We start from the raw sequence: 27,329 nt of genomic DNA on the forward strand, positions 1-27,329 counted from the left end.
CAAAAATACAAAATTGTTCCTTTTCCCAGGCGAAAAAACGTGCCGCCATGTTGAAACGTCGACACCGTTGGCAGCAGAAGAAGTGCATGTTGCTCTCCTTTTTCATTATCGCACTTGTAACCAGAAATTCTAAATTACACCCAATTTTAAGTATTTAAACAACTCACCTTTCTTTTCATCCAACTTTTCCAGCTGCTTGGCTACCTCTTAATTGGTTATTGGTACATCCAATTTCAAAACTTCAACGAGCCTCCCACCCCGTACGGGAGAGACTCCGCCTACTCGACCCTGATCTGTTGCATTGTCCTCGTCTCCGTCGCCCCGATCGGCTTTGTCATCCTGTCGTTTCGGATTAGTAACATGTTGGGCGGGATTTTTGTGAGCGAAACATTAAAATTTCAGTTTACAATTTTTTAAAAATATCTTTTCCGCACTCATTGTCAGTTCATGTTCTTCGTCATCGTCGTGACATCATTTGGCGTTAAGGTACCACAAGAGAGTTGGCAAGGAATTATACCACTCACAAGGAAACATACCGAGGTGTCCAACGAGTTAAGGGTCGACACCTATACCAAAATCACCACAACACATGACTTATTAAACAAACTGAAGGAATTTCCGTGTAAAATTCATTTTTCGTCAAGTTGTGACGATATTTGTGACGAGCGCATGACCATCGGGATGCCAGCGGGAGAGGTCGGCCGCTCAATGATCAGGTCGAACACAAAGAAGCGTCGTCGTCTTCACGTCGTCTTTAGAGATTTCAAATTCTATCAAATTTTGAAAACCACTTGAAATTTTGAAAACCACTTGAAATTTTGAAAAAAATTGAAATTTCTTCAAAATTTCAAAATTTTCTCAAAATTTTTTCAAAATTTCAAGATGTTTTCAAAATTTGAAAGAATTTAAAATCCCTGAAGACGACGACGCTTCTCTGTGGTCGACCTGATCGTTCAGCGGCCGACCTCTCCCGCTGGCAACCCGCTGGTCATGCGCTCGTCACAAATATCGTCACAACGTGACGAAAAGTGAATTTTACACGGAAATTCCTTCAGTTTGTTTAATAAGTCATGTATTGTGGTCATTTTGGTATAGGTGTCGACCTTTAACTCGTTGGACACCTCGGTATGTTCCCTTGTCAGTTTGATTGTAATTTTCTCAGAAATTATAGTAGGTAGAAATTTGGTTCAAATACAAATTTTGTAAAAAAAATTACTACTCTAAATTTTGGTAAATGTCCCCTTCTGCTGTTACTTATACTTACGTATTTATATCCAAAATAGTCGACCATGATGAATTTTTTTAAAACGTCCTAGCGTCAAAACCATACGGAGCACAAACGTGGGACGACTCCCACATCGTGCGAAATAGTTTTACTTGGGGAGCATAATGGGTCTCATTTCCATATTGTCTTCCATACTTTTCGAAATAGCATTTCTATACTTGCCCCTCCATATTATTTTATGTTTCTGAGGACAAAAATGGTTCACATCTCTTCACCAGACACAAATGAGCCCACAAACCGATTATACACCCTGCAGAAATATATAATGATTCCAAATAACAACCATTATGACCTTAAAGTCCATCCCCTCCATCTCGGGGAGCTCTTAAAAATGCCCCAATGCCCTTGTTGTTATGCGGAGCCGTACTTCATGTCTTGACTCATTTTCTCTAAAAAATCATGTTGCTAAGTCCAGAAAAAATTGAAATATTCAACCTCTTGTGGTACCTTAAGGGGATCACTAGTTCGATCGGCAGCAATAAAAATGACAGCCTCTTTGGGAACATGCAGGACGAAATAAAGCAACATCTCAACAAGACGAATCGCACCCAGCACTTTTACAATCTCCTCCAAACAACTTGTGTACGGTTTCTTTAAAGCCGAAAAAAATTCGGAAAGGTTTGTTTATACATTTGTTTGCATCGTAGGAATGCTGCGGGTTCACCGAGATCGATCGTGTCAAGGGTTGGCCAGTGATAACACAAAGTCCAGATTTTCCAAGCGGGTGTTGCATCCGTCATAAAAAGTTCAATGTTCTCAACTCCTCAAAAACCTGTGGGCGCGGTGTGGGATGGACGTACAAAAACAAGACTAGGTTGATTAAATAATCAATTATGCAAATTAACTCAACTCAAGGTGAAATTTTGTCAAAAATTTTCAGGACTACGGGTGGATTCCAACTGCTCCAATGGGAGAGTCAAATGAATTTCTGGAAAAGCAAGAAGAGAGACGACTACAAGGAATGGGAGACCCGGAAGGATTACAGATTAAATGAATTCAGTTCCAAATTTAACGACACTTTTACAAAGAATTTGATGCAACGTTTAATTGAGACGATAATTGACGAGTTTCGAGTCGAATATAATGCAACTCTCAATTCCAACGGATTTTACAACAATGCGACCCAGGAGCTGAAAACCCCGCAAGTCTTTACCGAGCTCCAGATTAAGTTTGACCTCTTTGTGGAGCAACTTCTCTATTTGGAGAATAAGGATGGAGAACCTCCCGTTCTGAAGAGGGACGAGTGGTTCTACTTCAAAATACCCGTCGACAGAAATAACTGTAAGAAATAAATTACAATGAGTCATGAAAATTATGCAAGATTATGCAAAATTAACTGTTCATTCCCCAATTTTCCAGCCATCTTTATAAACGCGAGGCCTCCGAAACGAGTACCAATTATCGGTAAACCTTCAACTCCTATGGCTCCCATCACATTCCCGACCGTGCTCACGACCTACGAGACAACTGCGCCCCCCACTGATCAGACGACGTCATCGGCTATTACAGAACCGACTACGGTCACTGCGGAACCGACGACGACTCAAATTTTGCTGACAACGACTCCTCCGGGGAAACCATGTAATGATTCCTGGAATGTAGCTCCAGATCCAAATGACTGCGAAGGATATTTTGCTTGCGTGGATGGGAGAATAACGCACATGTTTTGTCCCGTGGGACATCATTTCGATAAAGAGAAAGAGGTATTATTTAAGATGCAAGCCTGATTTACCCCGAAATATTTCTAGTCATTTTTCTTTTGTATTTGTTACTAGAAACTCTAGCTTAACCTCTGATCAATGTTTTTAGTTTTTTAGTGGCAACCTTATTGTGCACCGATACTTCTATATTTCGTATGTAAAATTTTTAAAACAACTTTAAAACACATTATGGGCTATACTGCTAATAAGCACATCTGGATACATTTGAATGTTTGAATTTGATGTGCACATAAAATGTCGTAGGAGCAGTTATGGAATTTTGTGCCTACCACATATTTTCATGAGTCCCACGGTAATCAAATCTATTAAATATTCAATTTAACTTTTTATATTTTGTTTACAGAACTGCGTCCCCACGCTTGGAGGACCATGTTCAGCAACTTGTAAGCTTGCATTCTTGTGCCGATAAAATGTTTTTTCACTTTAATATGAACTTCATGAAATTAATTTTGCACAGATGCTCCAACAACTCCAGCCCCCTCAACGACACAACTATCGACAACGCCCTTTCCAAATACAACAGCCATCCCAGTATCGACGATTTCCGCTCAAACATCTGATTTGTCAACCATTTTAACCAACACGACCGCGACCTTCATGTCGACAACTCCTTCCAACACTACGGCAACTTTCATGTCGACAACTCCTTCCAACACTACCGCGACTTTCATGTCGACAACTCCTTCCAACACGACCGCTACTTCCATGTCGACAACTCCTTCCAACACTACCGCGACTTTCATGTCGACAACTCCTTCCAACACGACCGCTACTTCCATGTCGACAACTCCTTCCAACACTACCGCGACTTTCATGTCGACAACTCCTTCCAACACGACCGCTACTTCCATGTCGACAACTCCTTCCAACACTACCGCGACTTTCATGTCGACAACTCCTTCCAACACGACCGCTACTTCCATGTCGACAACTCCTTCCAACACTACGGCAACTTTCATGTCGACAACTCCGTCTAACACCACAGCAACTTTCATGTCGACAACTCCGTCTAACACCACAGCAACTTTCATGTCGACAACTCCGTCTAACACCACAGCAACTTTCATGTCGACAACTCCGTCTAACACCACAGCAACTTTCATGTCGACAACTCCGTCTAACACCACAGCAACTTTCATGTCGACAACTCCGTCCAACACGACAGCAACTTTCATGTCGACAACCTCGCCCAACACGACCGCTACTTTCATGTCGACAACTCCGTCCAACACGACCGCTACTTTCATGTCGACAACTCCTTCCAACACCACAGCAACTTTCATGTCGACAACTCCTTCCAACACTACGGCAACTTTCATGTCGACAACTCCGTCTAACACCACAGCAACTTTCATGTCGACAACTCCGTCTAACACCACAGCAACTTTCATGTCGACAACTCCGTCTAACACCACAGCAACTTTCATGTCGACAACTCCGTCCAACACGACAGCAACTTTCATGTCGACAACCTCACCCAACACGACCGCGACTTTCATGTCGACAACTCCAACTCCTTCGAACACGACCGCGACTTTCATGTCGGCAACTCCTTCCAACACGACCGCGACTTTCATGTCGACAACTCCTTCCAACACGACCGCGACTTTCATGTCGACAACTCCTTCCAACACCACAGCAACTTTCATGTCGACAACCTCGCCCAACACGACCGCTACTTTCATGTCGACAACTCCGTCCAACACGACCGCTACTTTCATGTCGACAACTCCGTCCAACACGACCGCGACTTTCATGTCGACAACTCCTTCCAACACGACCGCAACTTTCATGTCGACAACTCCGTCTAACACCACAGCAACTTTCATGTCGACAACTCCGTCCAACACGACAGCAACTTTCATGTCGACAACCTCACCCAACACGACCGCGACTTTCATGTCGACAACTCCAACTCCTTCGAACACGACCGCGACTTTCATGTCGGCAACTCCTTCCAACACGACCGCGACTTTCATGTCGACAACTCCTTCCAACACGACCGCGACTTCCATGTCGACAACTCCTTCCAACACTACCGCGACTTTCATGTCGACAACTCCTTCCAACACGACCGCTACTTCCATGTCGACAACTCCTTCCAACACTACCGCGACTTTCATGTCGACAACTCCTTCCAACACCACAGCAACTTTCATGTCGACAACCTCGCCCAACACGACCGCTACTTTCATGTCGACAACTCCGTCCAACACGACCGCTACTTTCATGTCGACAACTCCGTCCAACACGACCGCGACTTTCATGTCGACAACTCCAACTCCTTCGAACACGACCGCGACTTTCATGTCGGCAACTCCTTCCAACACGACCGCGACTTTCATGTCGACAACTCCTTCCAACACGACCGCGACTTTCATGTCGACAACTCCTTCCAACACCACAGCAACTTTCATGTCGACAACCTCGCCCAACACGACCGCTACTTTCATGTCGACAACTCCGTCCAACACGACCGCTACTTTCATGTCGACAACTCCGTCCAACACGACCGCGACTTTCATGTCGACAACTCCTTCCAACACGACCGCAACTTTCATGTCGACAACTCCGTCTAACACCACAGCAACTTTCATGTCGACAACTCCGTCCAACACGACAGCAACTTTCATGTCGACAACCTCACCCAACACGACCGCGACTTTCATGTCGACAACTCCTTCCAACACGACCGCTACTTCCATGTCGACAACTCCTTCCAACACTACCGCGACTTTCATGTCGACAACTCCTTCCAACACGACCGCTACTTCCATGTCGACAACTCCTTCCAACACTACCGCGACTTTCATGTCGACAACTCCTTCCAACACGACCGCTACTTCCATGTCGACAACTCCTTCCAACACTACGGCAACTTTCATGTCGACAACTCCGTCTAACACCACAGCAACTTTCATGTCGACAACTCCGTCTAACACCACAGCAACTTTCATGTCGACAACTCCGTCTAACACCACAGCAACTTTCATGTCGCCAACTCCGTCTAACACCACAGCAACTTTCATGTCGACAACTCCGTCTAACACCACAGCAACTTTCATGTCGACAACTCCGTCCAACACGACAGCAACTTTCATGTCGACAACCTCGCCCAACACGACCGCTACTTTCATGTCGACAACTCCGTCCAACACGACCGCTACTTTCATGTCGACAACTCCTTCCAACACCACAGCAACTTTCATGTCGACAACCTCACCCAACACGACCGCGACTTTCATGTCGACAACTCCGTCCAACACGACCGCGACTTTCATGTCGACAACTCCTTCGAACACGACCGCGACTTTCATGTCGGCAACTCCTTCCAACACGACCGCGACTTTCATGTCGACAACTCCTTCCAACACGACCGCGACTTTCATGTCGACAACTCCTTCCAACACCACAGCAACTTTCATGTCGACAACCTCGCCCAACACGACCGCTACTTTCATGTCGACAACTCCGTCCAACACGACCGCGACTTTCATGTCGACAACTCCAACTCCTTCGAACACGACCGCGACTTTCATGTCGGCAACTCCTTCCAACACGACCGCGACTTTCATGTCGACAACTCCGTCCAACACGACCGCGACTTTCATGTCGACAACTCCTTCCAACACGACCGCGACTTTCATGTCGACAACCTCGCCCAACACGACCGCTACTTTCATGTCGACAACTCCTTCCAACACGACCGCGACTTTCATGTCGACAACTCCGTCCAACACGACAGCAACTTTCATGTCGACAACCTCGCCCAACACGACCGCTACTTTCATGTCGACAACTCCTTCCAACACCACAGCAACTTTCATGTCGACAACTCCATCCAACACGACCGCTACTTTCATGTCGACAACTCCGTCCAACACCACAGCAACTTTCATGTCGACAACTCCGTCTAACACCACAGCAACTTTCATGTCTACAACTCCATCCAACACGACCGCTACTTTCATGTCGACAACTCCGTCCAACACGACCGCTACTTTCATGTCGACAACTCCTTCCAACACCACAGCAACTTTCATGTCGACAACCTCGCCCAACACGACCGCTACTTTCATGTCGACAACTCCGTCCAACACGACAGCAACTTTCATGTCGACAACCTCGCCCAACACGACCGCTACTTTCATGTCGACAACTCCTTCCAACACGACCGCAACTTTCATGTCGACAACCTCGCCCAACACGACCGCTACTTTCATGTCGACAACTCCTTCCAACACCACAGCAACTTTCATGTCGACAACCTCGCCCAACACGACCGCTACTTTCATGTCGACAACTCCTTCCAACACGACCGCGACTTTCATGTCGACAACTCCTTCCAACACCACAGCAACTTTCATGTCGACAACCTCGCCCAACACGACCGCTACTTTCATGTCGACAACTCCTTCCAACACGACCGCGACTTTCATGTCGACAACTCCGTCCAACACGACAGCAACTTTCATGTCGACAACCTCGCCCAACACGACCGCTACTTTCATGTCGACAACTCCTTCCAACACCACAGCAACTTTCATGTCGACAACTCCATCCAACACGACCGCTACTTTCATGTCGACAACTCCGTCCAACACCACAGCAACTTTCATGTCGACAACTCCGTCCAACACCACAGCAACTTTCATGTCGACAACTCCATCCAACACGACCGCTACTTTCATGTCGACAACTCCGTCCAACACGACCGCTACTTTCATGTCGACAACTCCGTCCAACACCACAGCAACTTTCATGTCGACAACTCCGTCCAACACGACCGCTACTTTCATGTCGACAACTCCGTCCAACACCACAGCAACTTTCATGTCGACAACTCCATCCAACACGACCGCTACTTTCATGTCGACAACTCCGTCCAACACCGCAGCAACTTTCATGTCGACAACTCCGTCTAACACCACAGCAACTTTCATGTCTACAACTCCATCCAACACGACCGCTACTTTCATGTCGACAACTCCGTCCAACACGACCGCTACTTTCATGTCGACAACTCCGTCCAACACGACAGCAACTTTCATGTCGACAACCTCGCCCAACACGACCGCTACTTTCATGTCGACAACTCCGTCCAACACGACCGCGACTTTCATGTCGACAACTCCAACTCCTTCGAACACGACCGCGACTTTCATGTCGACAACTCCAACTCCTTCCAACACGACCGCGACTTTCATGTCGACAACTCCTTCCAACACCACAGCAACTTTCATGACGACAACCTCGCCCAACACGACTGCAATTTTCATGTCGACAACAGAAAGTCACACCACAGGCGCTCACATATCGACAACAGCAGCTCACATTTCAACAACAGAAGGTCACACCACAGGCGCTCACATGTCGACAACAGAAAGTCACACCACAGGCGCTCACATGTCGACAACAGAAAGTCACACCACAGGCGCTCACATGTCGACAACAGCAGCTCACATTTCAACAACAGAAGGTCACACCACAGGCGCTCACATGTCGACAACAGCAGCTCACATTTCAACAACAGAAGGTCACACCACAGGCGCTCACATGTCGACAACAGAAAGTCACACCACAGGCGCTCACATGTCGACAACAGCAGCTCACATTTCAACAACAGAAGGTCACACCACAGGCGCTCACATGTCGACAACAGCAGCTCACATTTCAACAACAGAAGGTCACACCACAGGCTCTCACATGTCGACAACAGGAAGTCCCACCACAGGCGCTCACATGTCGACAACAGAAGGTCACACCACAGGCGCTCACATGTCGACAACAGCAAGTAACACCACAGGCGCACACATGTCGACAACAGAAAGTCACACCACAGGCGCTCACATGTCGACAACAGCAGCTCACATTTCAACAACAGAAGGTCACACCACAGGCTCTCACATGTCGACAACAGAAAGTCACACCACAGGCGCTCACATGTCGACAACAGGTCACACCACAGGCGCTCACATGTCGACAACAGAAAGTCACACCACAGGCGCTCACATGTCGACAACAGCAGCTCACATTTCAACAACAGAAGGTCACACCACAGGCTCTCACATGTCGACAACAGAAAGTCACACCACAGGCGCTCACATGTCGACAACAGGTCACACCACAGGCGCTCACATGTCGACAACGAAAAGTCACACCACAGGCGCTCACATGTCGACAACAGCAGCTCCCACCACGGGCGCTCACACGTCGACTACAACAGCTCACACCACGGGCGCTCACATGTCGAGTACGGCAGCTTTCATGTCGACAACAGAAGGTCACACTACGGGCGCTCACTTGTCGACAACAGCAGCTCATTTTTCGACAACAGAAAGTCATACCACGGGCGATCACATGTCGACAACAGCAGCTCATTTTTCGACAACAGAAAGTCATACCACGGGCGATCACATGTCGACAACAGCAGCTCAAACCACGGGAGCTCACATGTCGACAACGGAAGGTCACACGACGGGAGCTCACATGTCGACAACAGCAGCTCAAACTACGGGTGCTCACATGTCGACAACGGAAGGTCACACCACGGGAGCTAATTTGTTTACAACAGCAGCTCACATGACGGGATCCACCCCAGCAGAGACATTTACGACTCACATATCTACTACCTGGCCTAAAACCACAGGAATTGATGCTTCAGCAACTCTATCCACCTCTACAGGAACTTATATGTCGACAATTTCGCCTACCACCACACCATCTAACACCACCGGAACCTATTTGTCGACAATACCATCTAACACCACCGAAACCTATTTGTCGACAACACCATCTAACACCACCGAAACCTATTTGTCGACAACACCATCTAACACCACCGGAACCTATTTGTCGACAATACCATCTAACACCACCGAAACCTATTTGTCGACAACACCATCTAACACCACCGGAACCTATTTGTCGACAACACCATCTAACACCACCGAAACCTATTTGTCGACAACACCATCTAACACCACCGGAACCTATTTGTCGACAACACCATCTAACACCACCGAAACCTATTTGTCGACAACACCATCTAACACCACCGGAACCTATTTGTCGACAACACCATCTAACACCACCGGAACCTATTTGTCGACAACACCATCTAACACCACCGAAACCTATTTGTCGACAACACCATCTAACACCACCGGAACCTATTTGTCGACAACACCATCTAACACCACCGGAACCTATTTTTCGACATCCTCGACTACCACAAAGGGAACTCATTTGTTGGCCAAAAATATGCCAAAGTCTCGACCTAAGCGTCAAGTTCTTACGTCTCTCTCAATATTGACTACATCTTCAAGCAATATTCAGACTACTTCAGGCGAAACTGAGACTACTTCTTCAAGCCAAACGGAGACTTCTTCAGAGATAACTGAGACTACTTTTTCTAGTAAATCTGAGACTTTTGCAGGGGAAACAGAGAGTACTTTTTCAGACAAAACTGTCCCTTTAATGTCGTCAACTCCATTCAGCAAAACACAGACACCCGTTCCAACAACTCCCTCTGAGACGATAGAAACTCGAAAGACGACAATTTCATCAACCATAGAACCCCCAGTGATCAATGACACTCTGAATCTCTACTATATCACGAGGGGCGTCCCAGAAAATATAATATTGGACAAGATATTTTGGAAAAACGTAACTTCAAAATACATATTTCAAGTCTATAATTTATTTTTGAAGCTTATATATAAATCATTTGCATACTTTCCCACCTAGCGATGTGAGAGGAATGTGCAAAGCGAAAAAAATATCGGGGTCGGGCTGAAATGTAAAGATTTGGTGAAGACGCAAGCATCTCCGCCGACACTGGAGAACTTGGACGAATACTTGGAGTGGGCTAAAGAGGTCAACACTACGTCCCAGAAGAAGAATAATTCCAATCCGCACTTTTTCGAAAGAGCTTTGCAACACATGATGCGAGCCAATATTACAATTTCAATCATCGTAATCGTTACACAGTTGATCCTAGCAATCATTTTTTGGTACTTATTACACACCAAACAATTATACACAATCTACAGTAAAAATCTACAATCAAAATTTACGGTTGACATATTTTTCTCAGGTATTTCTACTCTCGACTGAAAGCAGATGAGCAGGCCGGCCTGACCTTGCCCCCAGACTTTGACCTCTTAGAATTAGAGCTGGCCGGGGAGGACGACTTGGACGATAACGGGCGTCGTCTTGAAGAAGAACTCCTTCGTGCCAAGTTGGAAAAATTGCAGGCCAAGCTAAAGGAAGAAAATAGAAGAAAGGGACATGGAGATCATCATAAAGAAGGTACGACCGATCATCCGAAGGGAGGTGTCGTCAACAGCAAGGGCAAAACCATTACTCCTGTCGCCATACCAAAGCTTGCTCATCATTAGAAATATCTAATGTATAAATTCGTAATTTATCGTAAGAAGTGTTGCGTTAAAATAAATTACAAAATAGAATTGGAAGTAGTTAAAATTCATAATATTCAATACTCGAGTTAAACCTAGATAGGAAGCCATGCATACATTTGAATTCATAATTATGTCATGCGTAAAAATTGGTTTGCTTTGTTTAATTAGAGTGCATGCAGTGAGACAAATTGTGGAAATGTGAAGTGGTCTCTAGCATTGCAAATATTATTGTCCTTGATCCTGTCCCGTTCTAGATAAACATTCTTGGTCAGTTTGGTCTTTGTTGAGCCATATTTATCAATAAATATTAAACCGCAATATGCATCCGTTCATGATAAAAATAAGAAACAGCGTACCATGACCATTCATTAGCTAAAATGTATTGTTAGAATATCAGATATTTCTCTTGTTCGCTTTTAGGTACAGAATATCTACGGATAGTAGTTTTAGTTTTCTTTAATATGTGTCATCTTCCATTTGTCACGTAATTTGTCTCGACGTAAATCTCAACGCACTGGAAAGTGTCAGCAATGACAAATGTGTTGTTCTCTTCGCCTTATCTTATCTTGAGACAATATTCTCCCAGCTACTCTATTTAATGGGCGTTTAACGCAACACAGCCAGGAAACAACACCTGCACGACATGGTGGTCACATTCCTTGAATGAAAAAAAAACTGGATTTTTTATTTGTCAAAGTGCATTACGTGGTGCATGCTGTTTTCAAATATTTAAGTGTTAAGTGGTGTTTATGCTTCACGTCACCGTCACGATCTCCTCCAAATCCGATTTTTTGATTGGTTAAAATTTTTAATTGTCATAGTGATAATTTCGCTCAGCCAATCAAAAAATCGGATTTGGAGGAGATCGTGACGATAGCGTGAAGCATAAACGCACCTTTAGTTGGTTTCTTACTTCACGTGCAATTGGTATATTTTTTTGGTTAAGAAATAATCGAGGAAGAATATTAATAGCATTTAAATCGGGGATTTTTGTTTTGTTTTGCTCGACTTAAATACTAATTTAAGTTCGACTTGTGTCTTAAAATTACTTTATATGGAGAATACATACTTAATAATGAGGTTGAGTTACATATATACACGTACTTGCATAAATGTGTAATCATCTACGTTGCATAATTTATTTTTGTATTTCCTTTAAAAATATGTCATTAAAAATGTACGAGAATAGATCCAAATTTTCGTAATAATCAATACTGCCTACGACCTAGTGGTTTCTTACACATGTAGATTTTTATTATTTTAGCCAAATTTTATTTTTCATGTAAAATGGCTCAAAACATAAAGTTCATACTTGTCAGTTTTCTCATAATGGCCATGGAAAGGTCGACATGGGTCATACTTTGTGACAAGATAACAAACAGTTCTTCATCAAACACCATCAACGATACAAATCCAAATGAGAGGGACGATTACGAAGTTGAAATTCACGACCAACCCGACATCACAATTTTTGATCGGTCGAGGAAAAGCAAATTTATTAAGCAGAAGGAAGGCAAGCCTGAAATGTGTGACATGTTCGTCGTATCGGGAGGAAGTTTGAGTTGCTCAAACATTAAAAATATTGATTTCGTCCTGGTGCAAATGGTATTTGAAAAAGACTGATTTGCAAAAAAAAAAATCATGCAAAAATAACCCATGCAAAATTTTTTCAGACGGAATCCATCACATCGTTGGAAATTGTGAATGGCGATATTTCCACCCTAAATCTCACCCTGTTCTACCAGTTTCCCACACTGCAGACGATTTCCGTCGTCAACTCTGGCCTCACTTTGGTGCAGGGCAGACTTCACAGAAATGTCGTGGCCGTAAACTTCTCGAGAAATATTCTCAACCCGAAATATTTAGAGGAGTCGTTTTCCTTGGAGGCGTTTGGCCACGTGGAAATTCTCGACTTGTCGCAAAACTGGTTTGACACTGAGGTTGAACTGCCGAGAAGCATTTTCAGTTTGCCGTCACTTAAATCTCTGTATTTGGGAGGTAACTAATTTAATAGGAAAGAAAATACTCAAACTTTATGAATCTGCATCAAAACGTAATTTCTTTTAGGGAACCATTTAGAGGGTCATTTCGTCTGGTCAACGATGTGGGAATGGATCAACCCATTGGGATTCGACATGTTGAAAGATGCAGACGATGCATTGTGCGTGTTCCCTTTGCCCCATAAGGTCTTCTCTTTGCTGGGGTGTCTCAAGGCGAAAACGGTAAGAAAAATCATAAAAAATATTTTAAACTTCGGATGTAAACTGGGAGAATCTTCCATTATTCCATTATTCGTCGATATAATGGAGTACTCCTATTTTGCATAGACATAATTTTTTAAGAGAAAGTTGACACATAAAGCCGAGTTTCACTCTTATGTTCATATCCTCATATAAGCGAAATTCTAGCTAATCTTGTAACCCTCTATTCCCAGGAAGTGGAGGACACCTGCGCCAAAATCGACAAGAAAAAGTGTTCCTCCTGCCTTTTACACGGCCTCCAGAAGGACCTGGAGGACAAGTTTGCTCACTATCCAATCAGTCACAAAGGACGGCGCGGCTCGACCGCGATTTCCCTCGCGATCGATTGTTCTAACAGAAGCCTGACCAAGTTTCCTACGCTGCCCATCCAAACGTGGAAAGTGGATATCAGTCACAATTTGATCGAAGACCTGAGCCCGATTAAAGCAGCACCGTACTTGATTTATTTGGATGCCACGAACAACTCGGTGAGGGTCGAGTCGCTGATTGGGTCACCGTTTTTGAATGATTTCATGTCCCTGAGTTTGCAGAGCAATCATATTCATCATGTAATGATTTTTTTTGATAAATATTTAAAATTTTCATCTATATATTTACATATGTATCGCTTTGTGGTGTAGATTCCTGCCGAGTTCCTCACTGCAGTGAGGAACGTTCAGAATAATAAAGACAAAAATAAAGGGGACACCTTCCTGGGGTATAATTATCTCCAGTGTGACTGCACTACAGCGACAGAGACAAAGGTGGCTTGCGATTATGCGCGCTTATTATTGCATAAGTTACACAAAAATGTGAATAAATAATTGTTCAGAGTCTGCTGAATTCTATGAGAAATCCGGACTGGAAAGAAATATTTTGTAGAAATATGTACTCTTCTTCTGGATATTTGGTATGGATTTGATTACTTGAAACTTAAATATTTAACTAACTACTTAATCATAAACTCATCGCAGCCATTAAAGGATCTCAAAATCTTTGACGTATGCATCATCCCAAAAGAATCAAACCCCGATCAACAAATCTGGATTTACTGCATCATCGCGACCGAAGTGATCCTTATCTTCTTCATCGTGTGGAAAGTGTGGTATAAAAATATGCAAGAAAAACATCTACTAGTACATCCTCATATTCACATTCCACCATTTTCTTCAGGTATGACCACAGAAGTTTTCGCAGGACGAGAAATCTGCCTTGGTTTTCACAAAAAATGCCGAGACTCCCGTGCGACGCGATACTCGAGGGAATTAAAGATCGAAGGATTGTCATCTCCTCGCCAAACGTGCTAATTGCAACGAATCCACACCAAAGTCAGAGCAGTGTTTATCGCTCTAACTCAGCCGCTGCTAGATCGATGTCAAGTTCTTCGAGAAATAATTTGCGTATTCCTGTCGTTCATTTCAACTTGAAAACATCACGGTCCAATTCGAATACGAGTCAGGCAGCTTCATCGCAACACATTGTCGGAGATGGTGAAGATGGGTCAATATTACTTGGGCGACATCATTAATGTATTATTATTGACCTTGTCAGTATTTCTTCGACCTCATTTTTGCAGAAAGACTTGCATTGTTATAGATTTTCGTCGCGTGGCTATTCCTCGACTAAATTTGATTAATTTGCAAGAGGAACGGACAGCTCAAGGTTTCAAAATGCCAAACTGGTGAAAGAGAAATAACTGTCAATTTTGCTTTCCACTGGTCCAACCGAATGCCGTACCCGGATATTACATTAACGTCATAATTAAAGGCGGATTGATAATTAGAATCTGACTCAGTTTATGAAATATGTATGTATATATTACAAAATTATTGTTCAGAAATGCAGTCACGAAAGTGTGAACATCTGCCAAATTCATTAGTATGCAAAAACGTCATAACTAACTACATATACCAGTCAAAGCCTGAATATATAATCAGTCAAAGAATACGTACGTAACATAAAATATCAACTCTATAATTAGATCGGTGATGGTTATGAATTCTAATAAAAGTTGATTTGCTTCAATCCCTCATTTTGCTGCCTGAATTTTGGCAATACACACGACACCAGAGCCAGAAGCAAACCAAGATTATTAACAACCTCGAAAAAGTTTGATCAATAAGATTTGCATGCCCTGATCCAGTTAATTCGGTTTATTTGGTAGTAGTACAGCATTTTACCTGCAATTGAATCATTCACGCGACACGCTAGGCATTTCCAAACCGGACCGTCCCACATAAATCTCTTCATATCCATCAAATCCTGTTCTCACACTCAATAATAAAAGGGAATTGTGATTGAGTTGAGATTATTAGTTTGAATGCAGGGCGACAGTCTGCCTACGATTTGCACGTACATATTTTCTCCAACTTTCTCCGGCAGGTGAGTGAGTGTGACACACTTCTTTCGCTTCGTTTGGCCAGAGACAGGAAGGAAGTCATCCGAGTTCAGTGCTGATTTGGACGGATAGTTGGCTGGCCGGGTCGGTCGATGTGTAGGAAAAGTGCTAACTAATTCCATTTTACACTCAAAGTTACCTGATTGTCTCAAATTGCCTCAAAAATGAGCTTTCCTGCAACTTTCTCCGTTTTCTGTCTACTCTTGGGACAGTTCTCGTCCCGTGGGGTTATCACCGGCATTGAGGTAAGGGACGATAAGTAAATTTATGATTTCTACTTAATTATTAATTGTGTATGATATTACATATCAGGGAAAATCGTTACCCAATGAGGACGATTTACCTGGAACATCGAATCACACCATCACAAATATGAGAAATACTACTTTCTCCGCTAACAATTTTACCGAGTTCAACAACGCCACTAACTCAACTGAGGGGAATAACGATTCGTTAGAATCTCTGGAGTCAGACCTACTTTCAGGAAATTATTCCTCCAACATGACAAATTCAACGGGAAGTGGGGCGAATATTCTTACTCTGGATGAGACCTCATTGTTGTCGTCCTCCCTCATTTTCACCAAGGCGGGGGATCATTACGGCAACTTGTCTGCCGTGGTAGTGGAGGAAAATTTGGAAGATGTCGACAATTCGAGTGATTCTGGACAGTCGACCCCATCAAATGGTAGAGAAGCTAATTAAAAATGATGTACATAGATTCTTGATAAACTTTACCAGTACATTTGGATAATATTTTTTAAAGAAATGTGGACAACGATGACCAATCGTGTCGGCAGTGTCAATAGCAGTGACGCTAATGACATAATGTCCTCAAGTGAAACCGGAAATGATGGCAGTTTGGAACTAGGAGAAAGTATAATCTCCACGATTCAAAATATGCTACATTTGTCCAATAGAAATTCTACAAGCAATTCCACAGACTCGGGATGGACTACGGACCCCACTGGGACGGAAATTCAAGCCTTAATGTTTGCATGAAAAGTCGGCCATCTAATTTACTAATTCTCAATATTTAACAGCAATAGCTACATATTTACAGTAATTAATTCTTAATAAGTTTTTAAACAATTACTGGAGTTTCCTACTTCAGCGACTCTTTATTGAAATTCAATGGGAACGACGATTTTGGGAACACTTCCTCCAGGAAAATATCCGTAGGATGAAGTTTATTATTTTTAGAATTATTATTGACATAAGGACACTTACCAATGTTAATACATGATCATATTTATTTGAATTTACAATAAAGCAAGTGAGATTTGTATCTTAGAATATGAAAATTGATAATCAATTTAGATTTAGAGCATCAACGAGTACATGCCTTAAAATTTTAAATTATGTAACAATGGTAGGTGAGATTGTTCGCATGTATTTAATGATATCGAGTTTTTAGCCAAATTCTAACTAATACATGTTACTCGTAATTTTCGCCCGATTTTTCGGCCTTCCGTCAACCATGAACTTTTTCACCCATCCCAACCTCTTGTACTCCGGCATTAAAGCGACCTCCTTTACAACTCTGACAGAAAGTTGGCCATACAATTTGTCCACTTCAACCCCGGATTTTCTGTCCCCGTCCCCTAAATCGACTCCTTCGTTCGTATTCATCAATATTTCGAACCACTTTTCCGACAAGAGATGGTTTACTTGTTCGCTAAACTGGAAGAGTTCTGCTCCCATTTTTCTCACTTCCGGTTCGGTCAGATGGGACAAATATTTTACAGTCTTTGTAGTGAAAGCTGTTCCGTTCTTGCGCTGTGGGGAAAGTTTAAGGAGAAGTTGAAACATTTCCGGTTTCGAGAGGGGAGTTTTGTCTTCTTCCTCACTTTCTTCGCTCAATGGCATTTCTAGCCCTGATTTTCGACTTTGAGCTGGTGTTGAGTATTGCAAATCTTCCTCCTTCTGTGAGGATGACTGGCCGTTTGAAAGTATGGGGAACCAAAATTGGAGGGATGGTTCTGGTTCAGCTAGCACGATGTTTTCAGAGTGCAAAATTATTTGCAGAACAAATACAACGAAAATGAACGATATTTTCGCAAACATTTTGAGATTTTTAACGTGAATTCATACGTTGCAAATGAAAATTCTAGGCAAACGAAATATATTTTTTAATTGATAACTACATTTGACTGAGGAGAAGTTAGAAATCAGCTAAATCACTAAATGTGGACAACCTTGATGGCAAAAATATATGTGACGTGGAATCATTTATGCAAATACTTATATTTAGCTTGCGGTTGAGGTTTCTTTGATTTTGATTTAAAAAATCCAGAAATGCAGGAAACTAAAGCGGATATGATTCATTCACTAGATTTAATTTTACAAATTTTTATATGCATTTATGAAACTTTCATAAATCAGAGCGATTGATAAACATGGTTCTGATATTCACAAATAATAACATGATATTTTATTATCACCCACAACTTCTCTCCCAACTAACCTTCTTCTGTGCGTCATAAAATTAATATCCTCGCCCCACAACAACAAACAAGTCCGGATTATTTGTATGTACTTGTGCCACAGACAACACTTTACATACATGCAATTACATTCGTATGTTACGTTATTCTCTTATTCATCGTTCTGTATATACCTGAACTTCAGTTCATTTGTATGACCTTGGCATTGACAATCACAAACAAACCCGCCTACTCGCCTTGTAAATACACATGTATGTGCATCCTCCTAGCATTACTACGAGTCAACTGATCTGCAAAAAAAGACTCCCAAAGCTTTCGTATTTTGCACGTCCAACTTATACGTGCAAAATTCGATCCCGCTTCTCGCATAAAAATCTCACTCTCCAAGCTTAAACGTCTCATTAAAACTTGTGCACTTGACTAAGCACCAATTTATCAAATTTGTATCCAGAATAAAATTCAAAATGTGGGTGGAACTCGTTATCCTCATTTTCACCCTCATCTCTCTCGGCTTCCTTTACTTCCACCTCGCCCAACGACGCCATGCCGCCTTCTGGTCGTCCAAGAATATCCCATTCGTCCAAAAGGGGACGACTTGGAGTGAACTTTTAACCTGGAAGAAGACCATGTTCGATCAAAACTATTACGCCGAGTTGAAGAAAATTGGTGCCAAATTTGGCGGAGTTTACGAGCAAGGCTCGCACGCTCTCTTCGTTAATGATCCTGACCTCCTTCGTGCCGTCTTTGTCAAGGATTTCGACCACTTTGAAGATCGCCGAGATGTCAAGACCACCGACCCCATGATGTCAAAAATGCTCGTTGCTCTTCACGGCCAGGAGTGGAAAGCCATGAGGTCGTTCCTCTCACCAACCTTCACGTCGGGCAAGCTACGTCGGATGTTTGCACAGTTTAATAGTTCCGGAAAACGGTTGGAAACTCATGTAGGAAACATTCCAGTAAACCCGGAAACTGGCTGTCACGTCGTCACGATACCCGAACTAGCGAGGCGTTTCACCGTCGATGTTATTGGGGCGACGGTTTTTGGAATCGAGACAGGCGCACTGTCCGAACCGGATCCGATTTTTTACCGTCTGGCGACAAGAGCAGTGAAACCTTCAAAGTTTCTAATTATGAAGTTTCTCGTATTCATATTTGCTCCAAAGATAGCAACCCTTTTGAAAATCAAAGCCTTTGATGCTGAAGTGATCAACTATTTTAAGGGGATTCTTTCCACGGCGTTGAAACAGAGGGAGGCATCGAAGGAGAAGAGGGACGACTTTCTGCAGTTGATGGTGGAGGCGAGGCATGAAGGGAAAGGAGAAAAGAGCGAAAATGGGGATAAAACAGCAATGTCAATGTCGGACGACTCCATCATGGCGCAATGTTTTCTCTTCTTTTTCGCCGGGTTTGACACCGTGGCGAATTTGGTGTCACTTTCCTGCTACGTGCTCGCTGTGAATCCAGAGCTTCAGGAAAAGGTGAGGGAAAATGTGGAGGCCGCGGTGGAGTCGACGGGGGGAGAGGTGACGTATGACAGCGCGTCGAAAATGGATTATTTGGACATGTTTATTGCGGGTAAGAAAAACAAAAATTTACAACAATTTTGTCCAGTGTCAAAAACCTTACTTAACTTTGACCTTAAAAAATTTTCAGAAACGCAACGAATGTACCAAAGCCAGCCCCGTTTAGAACGAAAGTGTACGAAAGCCTGGAAAGTTCCTGGGTCGGATTTTGTCGTGCCATCCGGCATGATTGTGATGACTGACCCAGAGGCATTCCACTTTGACCCGGCCTACTACCCGAATCCGGAACAGTTTGATGTTGAGAGATTTTCTCCAGAGAATAAGGCTAAACGCAACCCGTACGTGTACCTCCCGTTCGGTTTGGGCCCAAGAAACTGTATCGGAATGCGGTTTGGACTTATCGAGGCTAAAGTAGCTATTGCTCATTTAGTCAAAACCTTTGAAATCTTGCCCACCCCAAAGACACCCATTCCGATCAAGATGGACAGGGTATTTTCCGTGTCAAAGGCTCCGGCAGATTTGGAGATTTGTCTCAAGTTTAGAAGCAAGCAAGAATAGAAAATATGCATGCTTTTGAATACGTTTAATTAAATACGTTTAATTCATTAAATGGGATGAGGTTTATTGTGGTACAAAAAGTGTGTGCGCTAGTAGATATTTTTCTTATGTATGTATGTAGCTGTAATATAACTAATTAACAGAAATAAATACACATGAAATTTACATCACTCCTTATGAGCTAATTAGATTTATTTATTCATTGCACTCGAATCTGTCCACTCCCATGACTCATCCTCACGCTCAAAAAGACTTGAAGAAATCATTTTCTTGGGTTTGGTATTATGAATCACATTTTTAGCCCAAGTTTACTTATGTACCCGTTCATGGTCGTCTGTCTGTTTGTCAGTCGAATACGCTCGTGAAACTTGTCCAATCGACTTGAACTTCTGCACACGCGTAAAATATACAAAATTAAGAATCAGGTTTCAAGATCAGCAAAATCTGTCGAAAAATAAATGAGTTTACCCACCTCAATTATTAATATCAACCTGACTCGGGCTAAATAAGGCTGCACTGTGGATTTTGTGACTCATAATCATACACAAGTATTGACCAACATGACGCTGGTACGTAAAGTGCTACCTTTTCACCAACTTTTTTTTGTTTACTATATTTTTTATGATTCTAATCTCATGACAATGACTGATACTGCTAAATACTGTTTCGTGGCGAATAGCCTGAGTGGTGCAGCAACAGCATAGCGACAGCATTTTAGCGAAATTGAGTGAAGAACCGCATGTTATTTACGAGTGGCTACCCGAGCTGCCAGATAGGCGTTGATTGGGTACCTGCACCTCTTGGTGCCGAAACAGCAACGAAATGGGACAGGATCATGTATTGATTGGGCGTTGATGACCAGTAACGAATGAACGAGGTTCGATCTTCGTTTAACGAAATTTCGTTGCCTAATCAATACCTAGTTAACAGCATGGTCTAAATGCCGGTTATTTGTTACACAGTACTTAACGAAATTTCGGCATTGAAATAATGACAATGTGTAAATGAGTATTGCAAATCTCGTATCCAAAAATCAAAATTATTTATTACAATTAATTTGGAACAAGAATCGATTCATATTTTATATGTACAGAATTATAACATATATAAGCAATAAACATAGCTAAGTATGATTGATTTCATATGAATTACACAATGAAACGAAAAAATATTTCTTTTTACAAGGAAGAAGAATACACTTCCTTGATAGAATTGTGGGGTCTAATTTTTGTAAAATTCCCAGTTTATGTGCATACCCTATCCCTAATTGTTTGCAATAAATAGGATAAGATTTTGGTTGTGTTTCGTTGCAAAAAAATCGGGTTAGAGAGGAATTTAGTTTTTGGGCAGAAAATTTAGGGGGGACTGAATCTATTTCTGATAGCCGTCGAACTACTAGAGCTAACGGTGCATTTTTAGAACGTAGCATACGCTTTATTATTTGCATAAAATTTTCGAATGGAAATGCACTAAAATTATCAAGGGCCCCATGGAGTTGTGGTTGAGTTGAGTTGAGTTGGGTTGAGTTGTGGAGTTGTAGTGGAGCCCCACTAACTTCCACTTTCTTGGTACATTTTTGGCCAAATTGCTTATAATTTAAGATTCTAGCTAACCCTTTCTCTAAACCAAAGTGATAAAATTGGCCTCCTTCGATATCTTGCCGAACTTCTCGCTGAGTTTGTAATAATGTTCTCGGATCAATTGGTAAGCCATAAGTAGGTAACCACTTGCGACATATTTCTAATAAATATTTTAAGGCAGCGTGAGTAATATTGTGGTTTACTGCCCAGTTTCTAAGGGACGACATGTGGTTAAGGTTGGAAATCCTACCAATCTCATTGTGTAATTCATGATTACTTTCATCATCACTACTACTACTACTGTATTCAATTTGAGATGAATTTACAATATTGTCATTTTGATAAGGTTCAACACAACTTAGACTATTATTTATTACAAATGGGGTTGTTTCGAAATTGTTTGATGATTGTGGCAAACTTGTAGTTACACGTACGGTTCTAATCTGATTCAGCATTTGACTCAGCCGCCTCTGGACCCTCCCGTGCTTTGTTGACCTCGGTGCCTGCATTTTTCGCCTTCGAACGCTTTTGTTTCCCTTCCTCTCCCCTGTTAACTGAATCCCGAAGCCACTTAGCAATGAATGAATCCAATCTGCTTTCAACTAAATCCAGCTTTATTTTCTCAGAGAGAACATTCCCATCTTTGTAGTAGAACTGGCGGACGGATTCTGTAAATTACACCAAATAAATGAACAAATTAATTTTAATATCTCGCTTTTATATCTCTCGAGACGTTTACATAGTAATAAGGAATTCGAATTTTACCTTTAACTAATTTACAGCACAGAGTTCCACCAAATGCCGCTTTGTTAGAGGAATCTGTGAACCTCAAAATTAGTGCAAACTCATGTTTGATGATTGCCTTTAACGTGTTGTTGACAGCAAGCGTCACTGAATCCCCTCCTAGTCGCGAGAAGAACGTAACCTTTAAAATATATGTACATATGATAAGTTATTAGTACGCCATTTCTGATACATAAAATTGCATAACAAGATAAAATTATTAAAAATTACCTCGAGATTAAATAAAGTATTGTCGGCAGCAAAGATCTCGTTCACTTGCTGTAATTGTTCTTGGTTTTTGATTGGCCAAACGATATTACTTGACCGTAACTGTGAAGGAGTACTGAGAGACCGCAATATTATTGTTTTCAGGTCTTTGATGTCTTCTTGTAAAATCAGTTGATTTTGGAGCGAAGTCACCTGAAATGCTGAGTTAAAAGCTGAAATTAATTGCAATATCCACTTATACCACGATTTACGATTTATAATAAAAATAATTACATACCCCGAAATTCCTGCATTAAAGTGGAGAGACGCTCATCATAATTAATTGTGATAGGAATTGGTTCAATTGCTTGATTCGTGGTACTTATTTCTTCATTGCCTAGTAATTGAAATAATTGCTTAAATATTCTTTAAATTTGTAAAATTCTTAAAAATTCATATAGATACCTTCAACATCCACTTGTCCCGTGGATTGTGAAGATCCAGCCAATTTCAATGTCGCTGGTATCAATATAACTTGGCTTTAAATGCTTCTTGGCTTTAGTGTTAGCACGATTAAAACTATCTGCAAAAAAATAATTACATAATTATTTAATCATTGTTTAGGTCTAAAGCATCTATAAAAAAGTCTTACCAGAACTTGTCTTGATAACGATCTCCCAGCTCTTCCATAAAGGGTCCGGTCGTGAATGAGGATCTTCTTGAATTTTTTTAAAACCCTTCGGCCTGTTCTATGGAAATGTACACTTTTTGTTGTCTTCTGAAAGCCAAGTTTTTGGAACAACCTCAATAGTCTGGTCAGCAATAAACTCGACGACACAAAATTGCTTTAAAATTTTGTCAGACATGACGAAATAAATGCGAATGATACTTTGATTTTATGTGATTCACAAACAAAAAATGAAAGATAAAAGTGGCGGTGGCGTCTCACATACAGGCAATGCTGAGATAGTGTTGATGTGGTGAAGATAATGAGCACCGATCCGGCATTGATTTTTCCGTACCCACAAGGTGCTTGTACAGGAATTATTTATCAACGCCAATATTGTGCTACTAAATCTTCAAGTTTTGAGCAACGAAATTTCAGCGTTGATTAGGTACTCAAAGCTAGCTACCAAAATGGTACTGAGTGTAAGCGCTGTTTATGCCTAATGAAATATCAATACCTGACCAATATTTTATCGCCACTTGCATCTTAACGGTGAATATTCGGTATGCATATGCTACTAAATCAACATTTAAATTTTGGTGACGATTCTTAATTAGCAAATCGTTGCGTGCATCATTACCAAATCTTCACCTCTGTCAGCTCGGGTATATATAATCATCACGTTTCGTCTCATATGTACATAATCATTCAGTAACATTGGGAGCCAACAGTGTGCAGTGGTAGTTCGCATCAAATAATTTTTGTACAATTTATCACTTATTATCGATCACAGCAATCATGGGGGTCACAGATATCTTGTGGGTTATCCTCTTTCTCGTGATCTTTCTTGTCTCATACCTCGTCTACTCTCAGCGAAAAGAAGTTTCGTATTTCCGTTCAAAAAAAATCCTGCACTTGGGAAACGCTTTTGTAAATTCATTTTACTACATGATTTACAAGAAAATTGGACTGGTGGAGATGCTTCAAGAAAGCTACGACCAAATGAGAGAAGCGCAAGCGCCCGTTGCAGGAAATTTTGATATGGGCTGCATCAATTACTTTGTGACAGATTCAGATATGTTAAAGCATATCTTGGTTAAAGATTTCGACCACTTTGTGAACAGAAGATCGATTAAAGTGCCAAGTACTGATATCCTGGTGACCAAGATGCTCATTTTCCAGAATGATGAGAAGTGGAAGGGATTGAGATCAAAATTGAGCCCGACTTTCACCACGGGAAAGATTAAGCGTCTCTTCTCCCTTTTTAACGACAGCTCCAAGAAATTAGTCCAATACGTCAACGAAAGGATGGCGGAATCAACCGATGGCGAAATCGACTTGGGCGACGGATACTCAAAATTTACAATGGACACGATCGCCTCCGCCGTTTGTGGCATGAACTCGCAAGCATTTGATCAAATTGAACCCTCAATTTTTGAGATGATGGGGAAAAAGCTGCAACTTACATTTACTGCGAAGACTTTTTTCAAGTTTTTTGTCATGATCCTGCTTCCCAAGTTTTCTCAACGGATCGGGATGACAATGTTTGACAAAGATATGCACCAATTTTTCGCAGGTGCGATTAAATCTTCGATTAAAGAGAGAAACCAAACTGGGCAGAAAGGGAACGACTTTATTCAGTTGATGTTGGAGGTGAGGGAAGATAAGCTAAAAACGGATGAAAGTGAGCTGGACAGTTTTGAGAAGGACGCGATCATAAAGAGCGAGGTCAAAGGTCAAGTATCGACTGCCGACCTTTTGGATGATGATGGCATCGTTTCGAATTGCGTGCTTTTTATCCTCGCCGGATTTGACACGACACAATCACTTTTGCTGTTTTGCGCATATGCTCTCGCAATTCATCCGGAAATTCAAGATAAGCTGAGGAAGGAAGTTGAAGCCGTTTTGGATGAAAATGATGGCGATTTTACTTATGACTCGATACATAAAATGGCGTACCTCGATATGGTCATTCATGGTAAGAACTGAGTTAATTCGAATTTACACAATAAATAAGTGATAAGTAATCCTAAGTAAGTACTTACTTTCATCTTGTATAAAATTCCAGAAACCTTGAGATTTTATCCACCCGCACCGGCCACTGATCGTGGTTGTACTGAAGACTACTTGATTCCTGGGACTGATATCGTGGTGAAGAAAGGAGACGGAATTATTGTCCCAATAATGTCTATTCATCATGACGAACGGTACTATCCAGAACCTGAAAAATTCGACCCGGAGCGATTTTCGCCGGAAAATAAAGGAAAATTTAACACCTACGCTTTCCTCCCGTTCGGTCAAGGGCCAAGAAATTGCATTGGTGAGAGAATTTGTATTAATTATTTACAACATTTTATGCATAATGATTTTTTACAGGAATGCGATTTGCATTGACCGAAGTAAAACTTGCAATTGCCCAACTCGTTCACAATTTTGATATCGAACCCTCCAAAAGAACGCCAATTCCGATGAAATTTGAAAATGCATCATCTCTCAAACCAAAGGGTGGGATGTGGCTGGCTTTGAAAAGAAGAACGGCGATTAATGAATCCTAATTAGTGAAATTATCCTATACATATAAACACCAAATACCATACCAGTCTAAAATATGACAAAAATACATATTCTTACATTATTTCGTATTAATTTTTCTGAAACAATTTAGGAATATTTGCATACATACAGTTTACATACAAATTCCAAACTACGATAGTTAGATTTTTTTACAGTATTATCTGATATAACGCATTATAATTCTCAGGTACGAGTGTGATGACATAATTTATCGCGTTATCCTTACGAACAAAACACAAATAAATTTAGGCGTTAATAATTTCAGCATTAAACGCCGGTTTAAAAAAAATATATTATATCTGAAAGTAATAATATTGTTAGATGACACACCTCGCACGTCTTTCAAGTCTAATTCGAAAGCAAGTAATAAATTAATAAGCCTACCAAATTATTTGAATCACTTAATTACTCCAGAATAGGACTCAGCCCACGCGATTGGCTGCTCCATTATTCACGCGTCCCTTCGGGTATTCTTAAAAATTCGTTTACGTAGACGGAATTTCTTGACACTTTAAAAATAAGCTTAAAATCAAATTACACTCCGCACTAAACCAGTATTGACCCTAGCTTGATTTTATCAGCTTAAATTGCTAGCTTTCGATAATATTTACTTTTATCAGGCTTACATGTAATTGTTTCGGATAAATAGTACAAGAAATCATCATTTGACTATGATGAGTGTAAAAATTCGTGTAAAATAAGTGTGATAACTAAAAAAATTCCGTAAAAATTCGAATTCATATTAATAAATTAAATCAAAAGATTAGTATAATTAAAGATGTATGCAAATGCCGACATGTCAAACTGACATCTTTCATAGTTCTTTTTTCATTTATTTTTTTGCTGGCTTTAATCCATAGACTCATACCCATTATAATATCACTGATGCAATTGTTTGCCTGATTTCATGTGACTGAGGATGAGAC

At 41.6% G+C, this 27,329-nt stretch overlaps 6 protein-coding genes and 1 long non-coding RNA gene across 9 annotated transcripts; 5 read left to right on the top strand and 2 right to left on the bottom strand.

The window, feature by feature from the left end:
* The first annotated feature begins 6,213 nt into the window (after window positions 1–6,213).
* On the top strand, window positions 6,214–6,923 carry LOC118436394 (uncharacterized protein YBL113C-like). The gene is made up of 2 exons (XM_035854402.1): window positions 6,214–6,833; window positions 6,896–6,923. Exons 1-2 carry the CDS (start codon window positions 6,214–6,216, stop codon window positions 6,921–6,923), a joined length of 648 nt encoding a protein of 215 aa, XP_035710295.1.
* Window positions 6,924–8,283: 1,360 nt separating this feature from the next.
* LOC110853588 (mucin-5AC) lies at window positions 8,284–11,408 on the top strand. Its single transcript, XM_035854403.1, has 3 exons — window positions 8,284–10,674; window positions 10,756–11,021; window positions 11,105–11,408. Exons 1-3 carry the CDS (start codon window positions 8,284–8,286, stop codon window positions 11,406–11,408), a joined length of 2,961 nt encoding a protein of 986 aa, XP_035710296.1.
* A 405-nt stretch (window positions 11,409–11,813) lies between these two features.
* Window positions 11,814–17,357, top strand: LOC110853654. Of its 3 annotated transcripts, none has more exons than XM_022101962.2 (11): window positions 11,814–13,034; window positions 13,103–13,427; window positions 13,497–13,651; window positions 13,864–14,238; window positions 14,311–14,433; window positions 14,502–14,579; window positions 14,644–14,774; window positions 14,843–15,198; window positions 15,266–16,312; window positions 16,380–16,752; window positions 16,831–17,357. In XM_022101962.2, exons 1-8 carry the CDS (start codon window positions 12,717–12,719, stop codon window positions 15,195–15,197), a joined length of 1,860 nt encoding a protein of 619 aa, XP_021957654.1. In that variant the 5' UTR covers window positions 11,814–12,716; the 3' UTR covers window position 15,198; window positions 15,266–16,312; window positions 16,380–16,752; window positions 16,831–17,357. The 3 variants fall into 3 exon arrangements, with proteins under 3 accessions (XP_021957654.1, XP_035710551.1, XP_035710552.1); XM_035854658.1 differs by having other exon boundaries at window positions 11,814–12,164; window positions 12,331–13,034; window positions 14,843–16,312; XM_035854659.1 differs by having other exon boundaries at window positions 11,814–12,137; window positions 12,376–13,034; window positions 14,843–16,312.
* A 1,424-nt stretch (window positions 17,358–18,781) lies between these two features.
* Window positions 18,782–20,757, top strand: LOC110853656 (cytochrome P450 9e2). The gene is made up of 2 exons (XM_022101964.2): window positions 18,782–20,086; window positions 20,165–20,757. The coding sequence occupies exons 1-2, from the start codon at window positions 18,976–18,978 to the stop codon at window positions 20,590–20,592; spliced, it is 1,539 nt and encodes a 512-aa protein (XP_021957656.1). The 5' UTR covers window positions 18,782–18,975; the 3' UTR covers window positions 20,593–20,757.
* A 12-nt stretch (window positions 20,758–20,769) lies between these two features.
* LOC118436484 lies at window positions 20,770–21,196 on the bottom strand. Its single transcript, XR_004835492.1, has 2 exons — window positions 21,065–21,196; window positions 20,770–20,981 (listed from the first exon to the last, which is right to left on the bottom strand). It is a non-coding gene; the product is annotated as an uncharacterized LOC118436484 (long non-coding RNA).
* A 623-nt stretch (window positions 21,197–21,819) lies between these two features.
* Window positions 21,820–24,170, bottom strand: LOC118436395. The gene is made up of 5 exons (XM_035854404.1): window positions 24,116–24,170; window positions 23,641–23,745; window positions 23,187–23,491; window positions 22,938–23,097; window positions 21,820–22,840 (listed from the first exon to the last, which is right to left on the bottom strand). Exons 1-5 carry the CDS (start codon window positions 24,168–24,170, stop codon window positions 22,611–22,613), a joined length of 855 nt encoding a protein of 284 aa, XP_035710297.1. The 3' UTR covers window positions 21,820–22,610.
* LOC110853589 (cytochrome P450 9e2) lies at window positions 23,490–27,211 on the top strand. Its single transcript, XM_022101875.2, has 3 exons — window positions 23,490–25,807; window positions 25,898–26,149; window positions 26,206–27,211. The coding sequence occupies exons 1-3, from the start codon at window positions 24,628–24,630 to the stop codon at window positions 26,382–26,384; spliced, it is 1,611 nt and encodes a 536-aa protein (XP_021957567.1). The 5' UTR covers window positions 23,490–24,627; the 3' UTR covers window positions 26,385–27,211.
* The last annotated feature ends 118 nt before the right edge of the window (window positions 27,212–27,329 follow it).

Source organism: Folsomia candida, unplaced genomic scaffold (genome assembly GCF_002217175.1).
Source record: "Folsomia candida strain VU population unplaced genomic scaffold, ASM221717v1 Fcan01_Sc008, whole genome shotgun sequence".
NCBI classification, from domain to species: Eukaryota; Metazoa; Arthropoda; class Collembola; order Entomobryomorpha; family Isotomidae; genus Folsomia; species Folsomia candida.